The 19827-nt window shown below is 50.6% G+C and overlaps 1 protein-coding gene across 1 annotated transcript in view; it reads left to right on the top strand.

Moving 5' to 3' along the window:
- Positions 1–19827, top strand: part of slc25a33 (solute carrier family 25 member 33) — a 46638-nt gene that overhangs the window by 5353 nt on the left and 21458 nt on the right. The window contains exon 2 of the mRNA XM_059655605.1: positions 14167–14346. Coding sequence (XP_059511588.1) covers positions 14167–14346 — 180 coding nt within the window. The remainder of the gene's footprint in view (positions 1–14166; positions 14347–19827) is intronic.

Here is a 19827-nt window from a genome sequence, read left to right as displayed (position 1 = left end):
CCGTGCCCGTCCTCCCTCCCAGTCTTCCCATCCGTGCCCGCCCTCCCTCCCTCCCAGTCTTCCCATCCATGCCCGCCCTCCCTCCCTCCCTCCCTCCCAGTCTTCCCATCCATGCCCGCCCTCCCTCCCTCCCTCCCAGTCTTCCCATCCATGCCCGCCCTCCCTCCCTCCCAGTCTTCCCATCCATGCCCGCCCTCCCTCCCTCCCTCCCAGTCTTCCCATCCATGCCCGCCCTCCCTCCCTCCCTCCCAGTCTTCCCATCCATGCCCGCCCTCCCTCCCTCCCTCCCAGTCTTCCCATCCATGCCCGCCCTCCCTCCCTCCCAGTCTTCCCATCCATGCCCGCCCTCCCTCCCTCCCTGTCTTCCCATCCATGCCCGCGCTCCCTCCCAGTCTTCCCATCCATGCCCGCGCTCCCTCCCAGTCTTCCCATCCATGCCCGCCCTCCCTCCCAGTCTTCCCATCCATGCCCGCCCTCCCTCCCAGTCTTCCCATCCATGCCCGCCCTCCCTCCCTCCCAGTCTTCCCATCCATGCCCGCCCTCCCTCCCTCCCTCCCTCCCAGTCTTCCCATCCATGCCCGCCCTCCCTCCCAGTCTTCCCATCCATGCCCGCCCTCCCTCCCTCCCTCCCAGTCTTCCCATCCATGCCCGCCCTCCCTCCCTCCCTCCCAGTCTTCCCATCCATGCCCGCCCTCCCTCCCTCCCCTCCCAGTCTTCCCATCCATGCCCGCCCTCCCTCCCTCCCAGTCTTCCCATCCATGCCCGCCCTCCCTCCCTCCCTCCCAGTCTTCCCATCCATGCCCGCCCTCCCTCCCTCCCTCCCTCCCAGTCTTCCCATCCATGCCCGCCCTCCCTCCCTCCCTCCCAGTCTTCCCATCCATGCCCGCCCTCCCTCCCTCCCTCCCAGTCTTCCCATCCATGCCCGCCCTCCCTCCCTCCCTCCCAGTCTTCCCATCCATGCCCGCCCTCCCTCCCTCCCTCCCAGTCTTCCCATCCATGCCCGCCCTCCCTCCCTCCCTCCCTCCCAGTCTTCCCATCCATGCCCGCCCTCCCTCCCTCCCTCCCAGTCTTCCCATCCATGCCCGCCCTCCCTCCCTCCCAGTCTTCCCATCCATGCCCGCCCTCCCTCCCTCCCTCCCAGTCTTCCCATCCATGCCCGCCCTCCCTCCCTCCCTCCCAGTCTTCCCATCCATGCCCGCCCTCCCTCCCTCCCTCCCAGTCTTCCCATCCATGCCCGCCCTCCCTCCCTCCCTCCCAGTCTTCCCATCCATGCCCGCCCTCCCTCCCTCCCTCCCAGTCTTCCCATCCATGCCCGCCCTCCCTCCCTCCCTCCCTCCCTCCCTCCCTCCCTCCCTCCCAGTCTTCCCATCCATGCCCGCCCTCCCTCCCTCCCTCCCTCCCAGTCTTCCCATCCATGCTCGCCCGCCCTCCCTCCCAGTCTTCCCATCCATGCCCGCCCTCCCTCCCTCCCTCCCAGTCTTCCCATCCATGCCCGCCCTCCCTCCCAGTCTTCCCGTCCATGCCCTCCCTCCCTCCCTGTCTTCCCGTCCATGCCCGCCCTCCCTCCCTCCCTCCCAGTCTTCCCGTCCATGCCCGCCCTCCCTCCCTCCCTCCCAGTCTTCCCATCCCAGTCTTCCCATCCCAGTCTTCCCATCCCAGTCTTCCCATCCATGCCCGCCCTCCCTCCCTCCCTCCCAGTCTTCCCATCCATGCCCGCCCTCCCTCCCTCCCTCCCAGTCTTCCCATCCATGCCCGCCCTCCCTCCCTCCCTCCCTCCCAGTCTTCCATCCCTCCCAGTCTTCCATCCCTCCCAGTCTTCCATCCCTCCCAGTCTTCCATCCCTCCCAGTCTTCCATCCCTCCCAGTCTTCCATCCCTCCCAGTCTTCCATCCCTCCCAGTCTTCCATCCCTCCCAGTCTTCCATCCCATCCGTGCCCTCCCTCCCTCCCTCCCTCCCAGTCTTCCCATCCGTGCCCTCCCTCCCTCCCTCCCTCCCAGTCTTCCCATCCGTGCCCTCCCTCCCACCCTCCCTCCCTCCCAGTCTTCCCATCCGTGCCCTCCCTCCCTCCCTCCCTCCCAGTCTTCCCATCCGTGCCCGCCCTCCCTCCCTCCCTCCCTCCCAGTCTTCCCATCCGTGCCCGCCCTCCCTCCCTCCCAGTCTTCCCATCCGTGCCCGCCCTCCCTCCCTCCCTCCCTCCCTCCCTCCCTCCCTCCCAGTCTTCCCATCCGTGCCCGCCCTCCCTCCCAGTCTTCCCATCCGTGCCCGCCCTCCCTCCCAGTCTTCCCATCCGTGCCCGCCCTCCCTCCCTCCCTCCCAGTCTTCCCATCCGTGCCCTCCCTCCCTCCCTCCCTCCCAGTCTTCCCATCCGTGCCCGCCCTCCCTCCCTCCCTCCCAGTCTTCCCATCCGTGCCCGCCCTCCCTCCCTCCCTCCCAGTCTTCCCATCCGTGCCCGCCCTCCCTCCCTCCCTCCCAGTCTTCCCATCCGTGCCCGCCCTCCCTCCCTCCCTCCCAGTCTTCCCATCCGTGCCCGCCCTCCCTCCCTCCCTCCCAGTCTTCCCATCCGTGCCCGCCCTCCCTCCCTCCCTCCCAGTCTTCCCATCCGTGCCCGCCCTCCCTCCCTCCCTCCCAGTCTTCCCATCCGTGCCCGCCCTCCCTCCCTCCCTCCCAGTCTTCCCATCCGTGCCCGCCCTCCCTCCCTCCCTCCCAGTCTTCCCATCCGTGCCCGCCCTCCCTCCCTCCCCTCCCAGTCTTCCCATCCGTGCCCGCCCTCCCTCCCTCCCTCCCAGTCTTCCCATCCGTGCCCGCCCTCCCTCCCTCCCTCCCTCCCAGTCTTCCCATCCGTGCCCGCCCTCCCTCCCTCCCTCCCAGTCTTCCCATCCGTGCCCTCCCTCCCTCCCTCCCTCCCTCCCAGTCTTCCCATCCGTGCCCGCCCTCCCTCCCTCCCTCCCAGTCTTCCCATCCGTGCCCGCCCTCCCTCCCTCCCTCCCAGTCTTCCCATCCGTGCCCGCCCTCCCTCCCTCCCTCCCAGTCTTCCCATCCGTGCCCGCCCTCCCTCCCTCCCTCCCAGTCTTCCCATCCGTGCCCGCCCTCCCTCCCTCCCTCCCAGTCTTCCCATCCGTGCCCGCCCTCCCTCCCTCCCTCCCAGTCTTCCCATCCATGCCCGCCCTCCCTCCCTCCCTCCCAGTCTTCCCATCCATGCCCGCCCTCCCTCCCTCCCAGTCTTCCCATCCATGCCCGCCCTCCCTCCCTCCCTGTCTTCCCATCCATGCCCGCGCTCCCTCCCAGTCTTCCCATCCATGCCCGCGCTCCCTCCCAGTCTTCCCATCCATGCCCGCCCTCCCTCCCAGTCTTCCCATCCATGCCCGCCCTCCCTCCCAGTCTTCCCATCCATGCCCGCCCTCCCTCCCTCCCAGTCTTCCCATCCATGCCCGCCCTCCCTCCCTCCCTCCCTCCCAGTCTTCCCATCCATGCCCGCCCTCCCTCCCAGTCTTCCCATCCATGCCCGCCCTCCCTCCCTCCCTCCCAGTCTTCCCATCCATGCCCGCCCTCCCTCCCTCCCTCCCAGTCTTCCCATCCATGCCCGCCCTCCCTCCCTCCCCTCCCAGTCTTCCCATCCATGCCCGCCCTCCCTCCCTCCCAGTCTTCCCATCCATGCCCGCCCTCCCTCCCTCCCTCCCAGTCTTCCCATCCATGCCCGCCCTCCCTCCCTCCCTCCCTCCCAGTCTTCCCATCCATGCCCGCCCTCCCTCCCTCCCTCCCAGTCTTCCCATCCATGCCCGCCCTCCCTCCCTCCCTCCCAGTCTTCCCATCCATGCCCGCCCTCCCTCCCTCCCTCCCAGTCTTCCCATCCATGCCCGCCCTCCCTCCCTCCCTCCCAGTCTTCCCATCCATGCCCGCCCTCCCTCCCTCCCTCCCTCCCAGTCTTCCCATCCATGCCCGCCCTCCCTCCCTCCCTCCCAGTCTTCCCATCCATGCCCGCCCTCCCTCCCTCCCAGTCTTCCCATCCATGCCCGCCCTCCCTCCCTCCCTCCCAGTCTTCCCATCCATGCCCGCCCTCCCTCCCTCCCTCCCAGTCTTCCCATCCATGCCCGCCCTCCCTCCCTCCCTCCCAGTCTTCCCATCCATGCCCGCCCTCCCTCCCTCCCTCCCAGTCTTCCCATCCATGCCCGCCCTCCCTCCCTCCCTCCCAGTCTTCCCATCCATGCCCGCCCTCCCTCCCTCCCTCCCTCCCTCCCTCCCTCCCTCCCTCCCTCCCAGTCTTCCCATCCATGCCCGCCCTCCCTCCCTCCCTCCCTCCCAGTCTTCCCATCCATGCTCGCCCGCCCTCCCTCCCAGTCTTCCCATCCATGCCCGCCCTCCCTCCCTCCCTCCCAGTCTTCCCATCCATGCCCGCCCTCCCTCCCAGTCTTCCCGTCCATGCCCTCCCTCCCTCCCTGTCTTCCCGTCCATGCCCGCCCTCCCTCCCTCCCTCCCAGTCTTCCCGTCCATGCCCGCCCTCCCTCCCTCCCTCCCAGTCTTCCCATCCCAGTCTTCCCATCCCAGTCTTCCCATCCATGCCCGCCCTCCCTCCCTCCCTCCCAGTCTTCCCATCCATGCCCGCCCTCCCTCCCTCCCTCCCAGTCTTCCCATCCATGCCCGCCCTCCCTCCCTCCCTCCCTCCCAGTCTTCCATCCCTCCCAGTCTTCCATCCCTCCCAGTCTTCCATCCCTCCCAGTCTTCCATCCCTCCCAGTCTTCCATCCCATCCGTGCCCTCCCTCCCTCCCTCCCTCCCAGTCTTCCCATCCGTGCCCTCCCTCCCTCCCTCCCTCCCAGTCTTCCCATCCGTGCCCTCCCTCCCACCCTCCCTCCCTCCCAGTCTTCCCATCCGTGCCCTCCCTCCCTCCCTCCCTCCCAGTCTTCCCATCCGTGCCCGCCCTCCCTCCCTCCCTCCCTCCCAGTCTTCCCATCCGTGCCCGCCCTCCCTCCCTCCCAGTCTTCCCATCCGTGCCCGCCCTCCCTCCCTCCCTCCCTCCCTCCCAGTCTTCCCATCCGTGCCCGCCCTCCCTCCCAGTCTTCCCATCCGTGCCCGCCCTCCCTCCCAGTCTTCCCATCCGTGCCCGCCCTCCCTCCCAGTCTTCCCATCCGTGCCCGCCCTCCCTCCCTCCCTCCCAGTCTTCCCATCCGTGCCCTCCCTCCCTCCCTCCCTCCCTCCCAGTCTTCCCATCCGTGCCCGCCCTCCCTCCCTCCCTCCCAGTCTTCCCATCCGTGCCCGCCCTCCCTCCCTCCCTCCCAGTCTTCCCATCCGTGCCCGCCCTCCCTCCCTCCCTCCCAGTCTTCCCATCCGTGCCCGCCCTCCCTCCCTCCCTCCCAGTCTTCCCATCCGTGCCCGCCCTCCCTCCCTCCCTCCCAGTCTTCCCATCCGTGCCCGCCCTCCCTCCCTCCCTCCCAGTCTTCCCATCCGTGCCCGCCCTCCCTCCCTCCCTCCCAGTCTTCCCATCCGTGCCCGCCCTCCCTCCCTCCCTCCCAGTCTTCCCATCCGTGCCCGCCCTCCCTCCCTCCCCTCCCAGTCTTCCCATCCGTGCCCGCCCTCCCTCCCTCCCTCCCAGTCTTCCCATCCGTGCCCGCCCTCCCTCCCTCCCTCCCAGTCTTCCCATCTGTGCCCGCCCTCCCTCCCTCCCTCCCTCCCAGTCTTCCCATCCGTGCCCGCCCTCCCTCCCTCCCTCCCAGTCTTCCCATCCGTGCCCGCCCTCCCTCCCTCCCTCCCTCCCAGTCTTCCCATCCGTGCCCGCCCTCCATCCCTCCCTCCCAGTCTTCCCATCCGTGCCCGCCCTCCCTCCCTCCCTCCCAGTCTTCCCCCCTCCCAGTCTTCCCCCATCCGTGCCCGCCCTCCCTCCCTCCCAGTCTTCCCCCCTCCCAATCTTCCCATCCGTGCCCTCCCTCCCTCCCTCCCTCCCTCCCAGTCTTCCCATCCGTGCCCGCCCTCCCTCCCTCCCTCCCAGTCTTCCCCCCTCCCAGTCTTCCCATCCGTGCCCGCCCTCCCTCCCTCCCTCCCAGTCTTCCCATCCGTGCCCGCCCTCCCTCCCTCCCTCCCAGTCTTCCCATCCGTGCCCGCCCTCCCTCCCTCCCTCCCTCTCTTCCCATCCGTGCCCGCCCTCCCTCCCTCTCTTCCCATCCGTGCCCGCCCTCCCTCCCTCTCTTCCCATCCGTGCCCGCCCTCCCTCCCTCTCTTCCCATCCGTGCCCGCCCTCCCTCCCTCTCTTCCCATCCGTGCCCGCCCTCCCTCCCTCTCTTCCCATCCGTGCCCGCCCTCCCTCCCTCTCTTCCCATCCGTGCCCGCCCTCCCTCCCTCTCTTCCCATCCGTGCCCGCCCTCCCTCCCTCTCTTCCCATCCGTGCCCGCCCTCCCTCCCTCCCTCCCAGTCTTCCCATCCGTGCCCGCCCTCCCTCCCAGTCTTCCCATCCGTGCCCGCCCTCCCTCCCTCCCTCCCTCCCTCCCTCCCTCCCAGTCTTCTCATCCGTGCCCGCCCTCCCTCCCTCCCTCCCAGTCTTCTCATCCGTGCCCGCCCTCCCTCCCTCCCTCCCAGTCTTCTCATCCGTGCCTGCCCTCCCTCCCTCCCTCCCTCCCTCCCAGTCTTCCCATCCATGCCCCCCCCCCCCCCCCCTCCACCGGAGTCTCCCGTTTGCAGTCTCTTCCTGCCTTTCCTTTCCCATTCTGTTTCTCCTCCCTAACTTTTCCTATTCCCCATTATCATGCAGTCCCCTAGTCTCCCTCCGTATGTCCAGATTTTGAATCACTGCTAGTGTAAGATCCAGCTGGTCCAAATCTTCAAACTCCTTTCCCATATTCCCATATCATAAAATATTTGAAAACATATATTCAGCATTGTTTTTGTTAGGTCGACCTCTGGTCAGCAAAAGCTAAACTTTCAGATTGTATCATAGAATTATCATTGTGCTAGCTTAACAGTGGGTGGGGCAGAGTTATTCAACATGGCGAAAGATCTATTTCACAATACTGTGATAAGTATTGGAAGGTTATTTTGGGCATCAAAGATGAAGTTTTTGTTTTTATTTTGTTTCATTGTTGGTGTGTCTTGCTGTCCTAGCGGTTTGATTACACTCATCCTTGGATGACATGACCTTAATTGCCAGCAGAATGGCATGAGCTGCTTTCAAAATTGTGCCACAACTGTGACTGACTAATGCAGCAGGGATTTGTAAAGAATATGGGATGTAATTGCAAACCCATTGTTTTAACCCACTTCATCTACCTGATTATTATAGACTATTTCTGACTTTTTGATTTTGCTTCCAAACCACATTATTTCCAGTTCTGGGCAAGGGTCACTGGACCCAAAATGTTAACTCTGATCTCTCTCCACAGATGCAGCCAGACCTGCGTTTTCTGTTTTTAGTTTCTGATCCGCAGTTCTTTCAGTTTTTATTCTCCAGTATTGTTTACAGGAATCAGCTCACATTGCTGATCTTAATTATATCTACATTCCGTTTGTTTTAGAGAAAACACTAAAATTATGCACTATCTTTTGTATAGTGAAAGCTATAACTTGGACTCATTGCTGTCGGTACGTGGCAAAGACGTCTCATTATGCAGGTGATACTAGAGGGTTACATTGTGCTGGGTGAACAAGTGGGATGTTTCCTGGCAAGGTATAGAGCAGCAAATTGAATGTTCAGTAACTCAAAGCCTGTCCCCTCATGTCTCTTAGCTGCTCTGTGCCTGCAACAGAGGCACTGGGAGTTTTACAGCGATTTCCCCTTCTCTTCCCCCCTCACAATCCTATCAGCAATTTGGTGAAACTGAAAGAAATTGTACCAGTCTGTTACCCTCACTTAAGTAATAAAGTCTTTCAAAAGTCTCCTGCATGCTTAAAATTGGCAGTACTTTCCTGACTTGCTAGTATTTGTGGAGAGCGCGGAGAAATGTCTTTTTGCTGACTTTGCTTTTCTTGTAGCTGAGCTTCTAAGGGACTGCTATTTATAGTGTAGCCTTTGCTTGTGACTACAGTAATGTACAGTATTTTCACACACGGTTGGTTACTACTTTCTACGCAATTCTATTGGAAGTAGTTTCTCTGGTGTTTGTGAGCACAGTAACATGGCAATGAAACAGGGCAGGGTTTTGTTCTCTGATATAATTCAGTTCCTGATGAAGAGTCATAGACCTAAAACACACTCACACTCTCTCTCTCTCTCTCTCTCTCTCTCTCTTCTCTCTATATACAAAGGCTATCTGACTTGCTGTGGTTTTATAGCATTTAATTTTTTTTAATGTCTCTATCACTTTGCTATTTTGTAGGAGCTTGCTGTGCTTACATTGGCAGCCACATTTTGTACAACAGATCATACATATTTTGAAGGTTATAAAATAATGTAGGATGGCCTGAGGTTGTGTAAGATGTTACATAAGTGTTAATGTTTTCATTATTGAACCCAGTCCAATTGTTTGTCCAAAGACTAATCAGGAGCAGAAATTGTTATTTCTTTACTGGTCAGAGTTGTTGGAATTAGTCATGGCACCCAATAGTTAATCCACCTCAAACTTTATTACAGTAAAAACAAATTCAGACTAGGAAATAAAATTGCTTTTATTCATTGAGTAGGGCTTTGGTTAGCTCAGTTGACTGGACTGCTGGTTTGCAATGCAGAATGATGCCCACAGTGTGGGTTCAATTCCTGCACCAGCTGAGGTTACCAGGAAGGACTTGGCAGCTCAATCTCTCCCCTTGCCTGAGATATGGTTACCCTTGGGTTAAACTCCCGCCAATTGTTTTGCTAATGAAATAGCAGCCCTATGGTTTGGCACCTTTACTTTTATTCATTGAACCAGGAGGAAATTGACTCTTCTCTAACGGTGCTAGTGAAGGAAAATGGTGAAGTGATTTTTCACCATTAATCCCCAAAGTTATTTGCAGCCAAACTTTGGGGATGTTGTTTCATTTGTAATTTCATTATCTGCTGACTAAATAATTTTGCAATTTCACCCTATGTTTGTGATTTCATTTGATGGCAATTCAGTACAATTCCCAAAGGATAATGTTGAACTTTGCACAGGTTTAGCGATATGACTGTTGTGTTTAATCTGAAAGAGCTTGCTAATATTAAACAAGAGTAAACTTAGTTCAGTCTTTTTATTAAACCTGCTTGATCCCTTTGTATAAATGTGATGCCTGAACATCTCGTTAAAAAGTACACTCTATAGTATTAGGTGTTCTGTCAAATATTATAACCCTGTAATAGAACATGCAGCTCCTAAAATGGTCTGTTTGCAAGCTATAAACACCACTTGCAGCAATAAAGACAATAGCATTGAAGGTTAAATACTCTCAACACTTAGTCTGTGAAACTGTGACTGTAATTACATGGAAGCATTAGAAGTAATTTTCATACAGCTTGTTTTCCTTTTTAAGTAAGGCAGTGGTGTTGCAAAATCTAAATTATTAATCCTGTTCGCTGATGTATGATTTATTATCAAGAAGCATCCTCAACAATTTCTTGCAGCATTTGGAATTTGTAGTTGTAAACTGGCATAGTAATGTCTTGCAGAAGAAATAAATCACATGAGACTGTTCCATGATCATCCAAGCGTGTAGTAATTGTTGTGACCCCAACTGATGTTAATATTGAATAAGTCAGATCCCAGAATAAGACTTGGTTGAATAGATCATACATTTTAATTTAACTTATATTTTATTTAGCGTGGTAATTAGTCACTGAAACATATTCACACAAAGGTGTACATATCCTTTAATACAGAATGTGAAAAGAAGGGAGAAAACAAACATTATGAAAGACAGTTTAACAGGATATTAATACAACCAGCAAAAGTTTCAATCTGTATCCCAACTTAGAGACTCCAATACAGAGAAATACGCTCCAAATTCAGCATTTTAATTTTCTGCTTAATTGACTACTACAAAGGAAAATAGTTATGGTGGCTAGAGGGCAATCATATCCATCCCTGGACATCACAGCAGGAGATCTTCAATGCAGATATTTTTAAACAAGTTGTTTGGAAATGTTATGACATACCTCTGGAGTTGGTGGGACTTGAACCCTGGCTGTCTGGCTGAAAGATAAGGGATATTACCCATGATGCCACAAGGCCCCTATTTTTTTCGATGTAGTGTCCTTGGTCAAATTATCGGTGATCCTTTCTCCATCATGGGGTCAAAAAGATGTACACTGATCACACAATAGTCAGCACTATTCATTGAAACCGTCTTTGTCCATATGCAGAAAGAACTGCATAACATCCAACGTTGAGCTAATAAGTGGTAAGGAACAAATGTGCCACACATGCCAGGTTACCGGCTACCATCAACCATAAGAGGATCTAATCAACTCCCTTTAACATTCATTGACATGGCTATTACTGAATCATGTGCTGTAAACATCCTGGGGTAATTACCGTTTGTCTGGTTCAATTTTTAGTCAGCTACATAAATAGTGTAGCTACAAGAGCTGGTCAGAGGCTGATGATCACTTTTGTTTTTATTCATTAATGGGATGTGGGCAACGCTGGGTAAGCAGCATCTATTGCCCATCCCTAATTGCGCAGAGGGCAGTTCAAAGTCAACCACAATGCTGTGGGTCTGGAGTCACTTGTAGGCCAGAGCAGGTGAGGATGGCAGTTTCCTTCCCTAAAGGACATTAGTGAACCAAATGGGCTTTTCTAACAACTGACAATGGATTCATGGTCATTGTCAGATTCTTAATTCCACATATTTTACTGAATTCAAATTCCACCATCTGCCATGGCAGGATATGAACCCAGGTCCTCAGAACATTACCTGGGTCTCTGGATTAACAGTTCAGTGATAATACCACAAGGCCATCGTCACCCCTTAGCCTTTTCACCATTCACAAGGCACAAATCCCCACTTGCATGATGGTTAGAGCTCCAAAAACATCCATGAACTCAATACCATCTAGGACAAAGCAACATGCTTGATATGCAACCTTTCTTCCATCTTCAACTGTTATACCCTTCACCAGTGATACAAATGAAAGTGAAGCTCTGTTGGCTGGATGAACAGTGTGGGTTCAAGTCCCGCACCAACTGTGGTTACTGTGAAAGATTCTTCAAGTCAGCCTCTTCCCTTGTCCGAGGTGTGGTAACCTTTGGGTAAAATCACCACCAATTATCTTTTTCTTTTAACAAGATCACGCTATGGTCTAATAAATCTATGGTGACTTTGACTTACCTTACAAGGGTAACAGTATATACCATCTGCAAGATACACTGGAGCAACTCATCTGGGATCCTTTGATAGCACCATCCAAACTCATGATATCTCCCACCCAGAAGGATAAGAACAACAGGTTCACAGGTATATCCCCACCTCTAATTTCCCTTCCGAGGTACTCATCATCCTGACTTGGAACTATTATCATTATTCCTTCATTGTCACTAGGTAAAAAGTCTTACTCTAACAGCGCCATGGGGCCTTCTACCTTCGTGGTCTGCAGTGGTTCAAAGAAAGTAGCCTAGGATGGGCAATAAGTGCTGACCTATTTGGTGGTGCATCCGTCCTGGGACTGAAAAAAAATTGTAATGGAGATTCATAAGTAAGCCGCCTTACTCTTTTTGTAAGATACAATGAGCTGTCTAAGGCCATTTTCTGACTCCTGAAAGGTCGTGAACCTGAAACATTAAGACATTTCTCTCTTGCAAGTGCTGCTTGACTTGCTGTACATTTGTTTATATTTCAATTCTCCAGCCTCTGCTGTATTTTCTGTTTGGCTTGTCACCCAAGTGGAATCCTTCTAACCTCCTGCCCCTCTCCAGAAGAGCTGCAATGTTTGAGTTAGTGATTTGTATGGCACTAATTCTAAATTCAAAGCTGAAGAAATGTTTATCCTAGGTTAGCAGAGACTCTTAAGTTTGTCACTGCATAAACAAATTTTTGTGTTTGTTTTCTGGGCCATTTTTAAAAAACCGGGATATATGGTAATTGTCATAGGTTACAAAATACTTCAGTACTTGTATTCCTGCTCTGTACTTTTGAGAATGATAAATCCACAATAAATTAACATTATTGAGGTGATGAAGCACTAGAAGTTTTTTATCAGTCAAGTTCAATTTAAAAAAAATCTGTGTAGGACAAATAGCAGGAGTGATTAGATGATAAGGGGATCATGTTACAAGGTAATAGAAAATACTAATATGTGTAAATAAAGGAAAAGGATTGGTCCAGAGCAGTTAGTCATTGTAGAAACATTACCAGCATCTGCTCTCCAGTCAAGTGACAGTGGGCTTTGACCTAATGTTGTTGACACTGGTGTTGAGTCTGCAAAGCAGCAATGAAGCTAAACAAGTGATAAGGTGTTGTTCTTTAACCTTGTGCTGAGTTTTATTGTCGCTGTCGTTTAAATGGGAAATTTAGCAGATGTTGGAAATCTGTGATATGAGCAGCAGTCCAGGAAAATATTCAGCAGCAGATTTCCTTCTAATTTTCCTTGTGCGTGCCCTGCTTGTTGCAGTGGCCGTTTCATTTAAGATTACCATGCGTGATGGAAAATGGGACTAAAGTATGTTGGCACTTGATGACTGGCACAGGCAGAAAGAGCTGAAGGAGCCTGTTCTGTGCTGTAAAACTCTGACTTCGACTACACTGAGTTAACTGTTATGGACGGTTCAGACTGCTATGTTCATTACATTCTTGGAGCAGGCCAATTTGGACCATTTTTAGAGAAGCAATGTTAAGATTTATTGATTTTTGCCTAGCTATTTGTGGCTGCAGAAATCAACAAACTTATTGAGTTAGACCCGATATACTGACCATTACAATGCACAGCTGGAACTGGCACCTACCAGAAGCAGCAAAAACCAGACCATATAAATTCGAAACCGCACAGGACAACAGCACTGAAGATGTCACCTAGTAATGGGATGAAACAACTGCTATCAAACCTCCCAGCTCAGCGAACGCACCAACATCTACAACCAGCACCTGAGCTACAAATCTTCACTCAAGCCCTGAATGTTGCAACTAGCTTGAGCATCTGAAGGCTTTGCAAATGGAAAAGCTACCAGTATTTATGCTCCTGATTGTGAATCTTCTATAACTTATGCATATATTACATATGGTAAGGACAGGATCAGGTGTGAATTTAGTTCTCCATAATGAAATAAGATGCCATCTTAGAACTTCGGCCCAGAAATAAATGGCTGCTTGATGGTGATGGAAGAGGAATGCCAGCCTCCATAGCACAACTACTTAGAGTCAGAAGGGTAAGACAGTAAAAATAATAATGATTGGCATTTGACTACAGTTAATGTACAACTTTGGGTACATAAACTGTGTAGTTTAGCTTCAACCATAAACACCTCCCAATTTCTGGGAAAGACTATTATTACGAGATGCAATTAGTATGTTATGAGACTTTTAAATATTTTACTTTAGTTAATATCACGAATAATGCTGACTCAGATTAATCTCATTTTCTCCAAAATTGTCAATATCACAGTGGTAGCCAGCAATATTTAATGAGCCTTTACTGTCTCAATGTGTGTAGATACAACCTAAGCTTAGCTATATAGATTTTGTGAAAATGAAACCTGGTAATGCTTCATAATCTGTAGAATCTGGAATTAAGAGTCTAATGGTGACTATAAAACCAGCATTGATTCTTGCGGCAGCAGAAAAGCCCAGCTGGCCCACTAATGTTCTCTAGGGAGGTCTGCCATCCTTGCCTCGTTTGACCTACTTGTGACTCCAGACCCATAACAATGTGGTTGTTAGGGGTGGACAATAAACGCTGGCCTAGCCAGCCATGGCCATATCCTGCAAATGAATAGAAAAAGACTGTGAATGCAATGTATATTTACGGTCAGCCCTGTGCAAAATTTCACCATATGTTGATAACAGAATCTTTAAATATCAGCAAGAATTGTGTATGTTTTTTGAGGAATGATCTCTCTCCATAAATGCTGAAGAACCTACTTGTGTTTCAGTCACTTTCTGCTTTTATTTCAGATTTTCAGCACATGGATTTTTTTTCTATTAGTTAATCAAAATGGATAGTAATAGCATTCTTTTCCCATTAACCTTTATCCCTCTCTTTCCATAGACAAGCTCACTTAGAGCTACCACTGTTTCACGTGTACCCCGTTAGCTAAGTGAAATGTACTAATTGTTCCCCTTTCTTTGCATTATCCATAGGTGTGGAGGAACAGTGGGGGCAATTGTCACTTGCCCATTGGAAGTGATTAAGACTCGGCTGCAGTCCTCGGGCTTAACACTTCGTCCGGTCTACGTTCCACAGGTGAACCTTAACACGATCAATGGGCCGGGTGTTGTTCGACCAGCACGTGTAGCCCCTGGGCTGTTCCAAGTTCTAAAGTAAGAGAACTGTTTCTATTTATTTTGATGTTTTCTGCATTTCTTCAGTAAAGTAATTAATTAGCTTCTTACAGTTGGGTCGTGCTTTAGCACAGTGTTTTCCTGGTCAGATCAATTATTATCCAGTTAGTGCATTTCAAGTTTGATATTCATTAATTTTAGCATTTGGGATCTGCTTGTTGTATCAACAAAACAGTTGTTGTATTTGTTTTTTAATTTCCAATCTCCAGCATCTGCAGTACTTTGCTTTTATTGTTATGTTTGGTGTTTCCAAACTCTCTTTATTTCTTATGGTTTAAGATTTGGGATGCGACTGCAAAGCTATTTTTGCATTGGTTGACTTAGTTTGTGCCTCCAATTAGTGTTTTAATCAGTGTTCTTTGTATTTCAAAGTCCCATTTGCACAAATCCTGCTGAAATAGCCAAAGTCAAAAAGCTGTTTCTAGAAAAGACTGCTCATCAAAAGCAAAAATGCTGGACATCTCAATAAAATACCACTATCTGCAAGTTTCCCTTCGAACCACTCGCCGTCTTTGCTTGGAATTATATTGCCCTTCCTTAGATGTTGCTGGGTCAAAAATCCCTGAACTTCCTTACTAAAGACATTCTGGCTGTAGCTACACAGAATGGATTGCAGAAGTTCAAGAAGGCAGCCCACCAAAACCTCCTCAAGGACAACTAGAGATGGGCACCAACATAACCATGAGTGAAGTCTTTTTAAAAATCTAAAATAACAACTGAAATTGCTATAATTACTCAGTTAGGCTGGCAGCACATTAGACCAAATGTGTCAAAGTGTGACCTTTCAGCTTGTGAAAATGGGTGCAGGGATTGTGCTGTGCAATTACCTAATCATCTTCGTTTGCCCTGTTCATTATTACTATTTTTATTATTATTTAACATTATTACAGTTAGCATCCAGCTGTAAATGAGTTATTCATTTCCGACACATGACAGGGAACCCAATATTATAGCTTGTTAATATACTACTTAAAGCTCCAGTTTTCTCCCACAGTCCAAAGATGTGCATGTCAGGTGGATTGGCCATGCTAAATTGCCTGTAGTTCAGGGTTGTGTAGTTTCGGTGCACTATGAGGGATGGATCTGGGTGGGTTACTCTGAGGAGTGGTGTGGACTTGGTGGGCTGAAGGGTCTGATTCCACACTAGGGATTCTATGATCTATGAAGCTTTCCTGCAAAATAGGGAAAAATAAAAGCAAAAGTATGATGTGGCATTACTCAATAGTGCTGTACAAAGAAAAAATGGCTGACCATGAGGGAGTGCATGCACCAAGCAGCTCTAACACTGCTCTGAAAGTTTGGCTGGAGATGTGTCCGATATTCATAGTGAGTTCAAGCTCACAGTGAGAAGGTAATGGTAATAGAAAGCAACAGAGAAAAATACTCAAAGCTCAGCACTGAGGAGCTACATGCTGTGTCCAAGAATTTGAAATAATAAGTCAGTTAGTGAATCTGGACTGAAATATCATATTCAAACAACTGCACCAATAGTCTCAGCCACTGGTGATGTTGTAGAAAGCTTGCCTTGATTTTTAATATCCCCGAAATATTGGGGAGATGCCGGAGATTTGGAAAATGATAAATGTGACATTCTTGCTCAAGAAATGGGGTGAGAACATTCCTCGTAATACACTAGTTGCCCAAAACTACCGTTTAACATGGGTGGGTAATGCTTCAGAAACAATCAGAAAAGATTAATAGGTGCCTGTCAGCTTGTCTGTTCAGATCTCAGACTTCAAACATTAACCCTGTTTCTCCTACAGATGGGACCAACTTTCTAATCACTTTTTTTCTTGATTCTATTAAAATAACACTCAAGCAGCAATTATTTCATTTGGCTGTGATATTTGACTTTAAGATTGTCTGTAGTTCGGACCTTGGCCAACTTAAAAATCAGTGGTGATGATAATACTGTAGAGAAAAAGTAGGTCTATCTTACTGGATTGACTTTACTTATGCAGTTATCTAGCTAAAGAGGAGCTATTCAAAATCCAGAATCTCTTTGCATTTGCATCTAATGTATTTTATTTGGTTTAAACAAAAGCTTATTTGCTAACCAAAATCTACTTTCAAAGAAATATCAAATGGAAGTTGCATGTTAAAGTCAGTTTAAACTCTAGACAGTAATGAAGAAGTTGAAAACATAGGTACTTGCTACACTGCTGGTTGAAGTCATGTTCCCTATCCTGACCAATTGCTGTTGCCCAAAAAAAAGTTAACATGAATGAATGCTATCAAAAATTGAAATTTTGTCTTATGGATTTCCTTTTCTTCCAGAAGCCCAATTTACAGCAAGCTCATAACACACTGCATTTTTCTGTCATATCCCTTTGTCATTGGCAATCTGTTCTCTTTATGGAGCAGGAGCCTTAAGAAATGTAACACTATGCAGTATTGTAAACTAAATCCATTGTTTTAATCTCCTGACTGCTGTGACAAAGCTCATCTCGTTGCCCCTGTTGAACATCATTGCTCTGCATCTGAGATAATGAGAACTGCAGATGCTGGAGAATCTGAGATGACAAAGTGTGAAGCTGGATAAACACAGCGGGCCAAGCAGCATCTCAGGCGCACAAAAGCTGACGTTTCTGGCCTAGACCCTTCATCAGAGAGGGGATGGGAAAAGGGTTCTGAAATAAAAGGAGGCTGACGAAGATTGATAGAGGAGAAGATAGGTGGAGAGGAGAGTATAGATTGGGAGGTAGGGAGGGGATAGGTCAGATTGGGGAGAAGACAGACCAAGGAGGCGGGATGAGGTTAGTAGGTAGGAAATGGAGGTGCAGCTTGAGGTGGGAGGAGGGGATAGGTGAGAGGAAGAACAGGTTAGGGAGGCGGGGACGAGCTGGGCTGGTTTAGGGATGCAATGGGGGAAGGGGAGACTTTGAAGCTTGTGAAATCCACAATGATACCATTGGGCTGCAGGGTTTCCAAACAGAAAATGATTTGTTGTTCCTGCAATCTTCGGGTGGCACCATTATGGCACTGCAGGAGGCCCAGGATTGACATGTCGTCTGAGGAATGGGAGGGGCAGTTAAAATGGTTCACAACTGGGAGGTGCAGTTGTTTATAGCGAACGAACAGAGGTGTTCTGTAAAGCGGTCCCCAAGCTTCATCTTGGTTTCCCCAATGTAGAGGAAGCCACAACAGGTACAGTGGGTGCAGGTGAACATCTGCTTGATATGGAAAGTCATCTTGGGGCCTGGGATGGGGGTGAAGGAGAAGGTGTGGGGGCAAGTGTAGCACTTCCTGCGGTTGCAGGGGAAGATGCTGGGTGTGATGGGGTTGGAGGGGAGTGTGGAGTGACAAGGGAGTCCCGGAGAGAGTGATCTCTGCGGAATGCAGACAAGGGTGGGGATGGAAAAATGTCTTGGGTGGAGGGGTCGGATTGTAGATGGCGGAAGTGTCGGAGGATGATGCGTTGTATCCGCAGGTTGGTGGGGTGGTATGTGAGGACGAGGGGGATTCTCTCTGGGCGGTTATTGTGGAGGCGCGATGTGAGGGATGAGTTGCGGGAGACATGGTCAAGGGCGTACTTGACCACTGCGGGGTGGAAGTTGCGGTCCATAAAGAACGTGGGCATCTTGGATGTGCGGGAGTAGAATGCCTCATCTTGGGAGCAGATGCGGCCGAGGTGAAGGAATTGGGAATAGGGGATGGAATTTTTGCAAGTGAGTGGGTGGGAGCAGGTGTATACTAGGTAGCTGTCGGAGTCAGTGGGCTTGAAATGGACATCAGTTAAAGGCTGGTTGCCTGAGATGGAGACAGGGGGGTCCAGGAAGGTGTGGGATGTGTTGGAGATGGCCCAGGTGAACATGAGGTTGGGGTGGAACGTGTTGGTGAAGTGGATGAACTGTTCGAGCTCCTGTTGCGAGCAAGAGGCAGCGCTGATACAGTCATCAATGTAACAGAGGAAGAGGTGGGGTTTGGGGCCAGTGTAGGTGCGGAAGAAGGACTGTTTCACGTAACCTACAAAGAGGCTGGCATAGCTTGGGTCCATGCAGGCACCCATAAACAACTGCACCTCCCAGTCGCGAACCATTTTAACTCCCACTCCCATTCCTTAGACGACATGTCCATCCTGGACTTCTTGCAGTGCCATAATGATGCCACCCGAAGGTTGCAGGAACAGCAACTCATATTTCGCTTGGGAACCTTGCAGCCCAATGGTATCAATGTGGACTTCACAAGCTTCAAAATCTCCCCTTCCCCCACTGCATCCCAAAACCAGCCCAGCTCGTCCCCGCCTCCCTAACCTGTTCTTCCTCTCACCTATCCCCTCCTCCCTCCTCAAGCCACACCTCTATTTCCTACCTACTAACCTCATTCCGCCTCCTTGGTCTGTCCGTCCTCTCCGGACTGACCGATCCCCTCCCTACCTCCCCACCTATACTCTCCTCTCCACCTAACTTCTCCTCTATCCATCTTCGGTCCGCCTCTCCCTCTCTCCCTATTTATTTCAGAACCCTCTCCCCATCCCCCTCTCTGATGAAGGGTCTAGGCCCGAAACGTCAGCTTTTGTGCTCCTAAGATGCTGCTTGGCCTGCTGTGTTCATCCAGCTTCACACTTTGTTATCTTGATTGCTCTGCATCTAATTGTTAGCGGCATCTTTCACAGAAGCTCATTAGAATGATAGATTTTACTTTGTTTGAACACTGTTCATTAAACATTGCACTTTGGGCTTCATAAATAAATGGTGCTGAATTTTGACAGGCTTAGACAAAGCAGACGAGGAGAATCTCTTCCAGTTAGATGGTCGTCCTCTAGACCTTGCAGAAAGATTTAAAATTTTATGCAAGGGATTTGTACACATATGAGGAAGAGTTGTTTTATTTTGTGCTGAGCAGTGATGATGTAGAACTCATCCACGCCACAAAACGTTGAAATGTCTTATAATTGGGAAAGGCAATATAAATAGTTTAATATTTCTTTCTTCTGACTATTCCATATTTGTATTTATCCTGAACTATTATTTTTAATTAATTCTGGAAATTTAAAGGAAATCCATAGAATAGCATGTGTATGGTACCTTGTAGAGTAAGATACCTTTTGTGCAGCAGGCCCCACACTGCCTTGGGCATTTCATGGTTTCAATAATCAAGTGAGCATGTGTAATTGAGAGTAAGGTTCGGCTGCAATCTTTCAGCTTTTTCCAAAGACATGAGCTGATCCATCATCAACATTAAACTCAAGTTCAAGTTTGAACAGCTTAATTATTGGGAGACCACTTGTGCATTGTTGTCTTAATATTGGGGAGTGGAAGCTATAAACAGAGAGAATGGTTTTCCTGTAAGTTGAAGTTGATGCATGGAAGAGGTGTCTAATGTTTCAGTTCAGACTGTTCTGCAGTGAAATTCTAACCAACTTTAACCTTTGCTTTTAATTCTAAGTTTGGTGAAGTGATGTTTAAAAGAAGTTTGTATTTGCAGAGTGCTGCCAAAAAGGTGGTTTTAAAATAGAGA

Source organism: Stegostoma tigrinum, chromosome 28 (genome assembly GCF_030684315.1).
Source record: "Stegostoma tigrinum isolate sSteTig4 chromosome 28, sSteTig4.hap1, whole genome shotgun sequence".
Taxonomy (NCBI): domain Eukaryota; kingdom Metazoa; phylum Chordata; class Chondrichthyes; order Orectolobiformes; family Stegostomatidae; genus Stegostoma; species Stegostoma tigrinum.
This window is presented reverse-complemented; position numbering and strand designations above follow the sequence as displayed.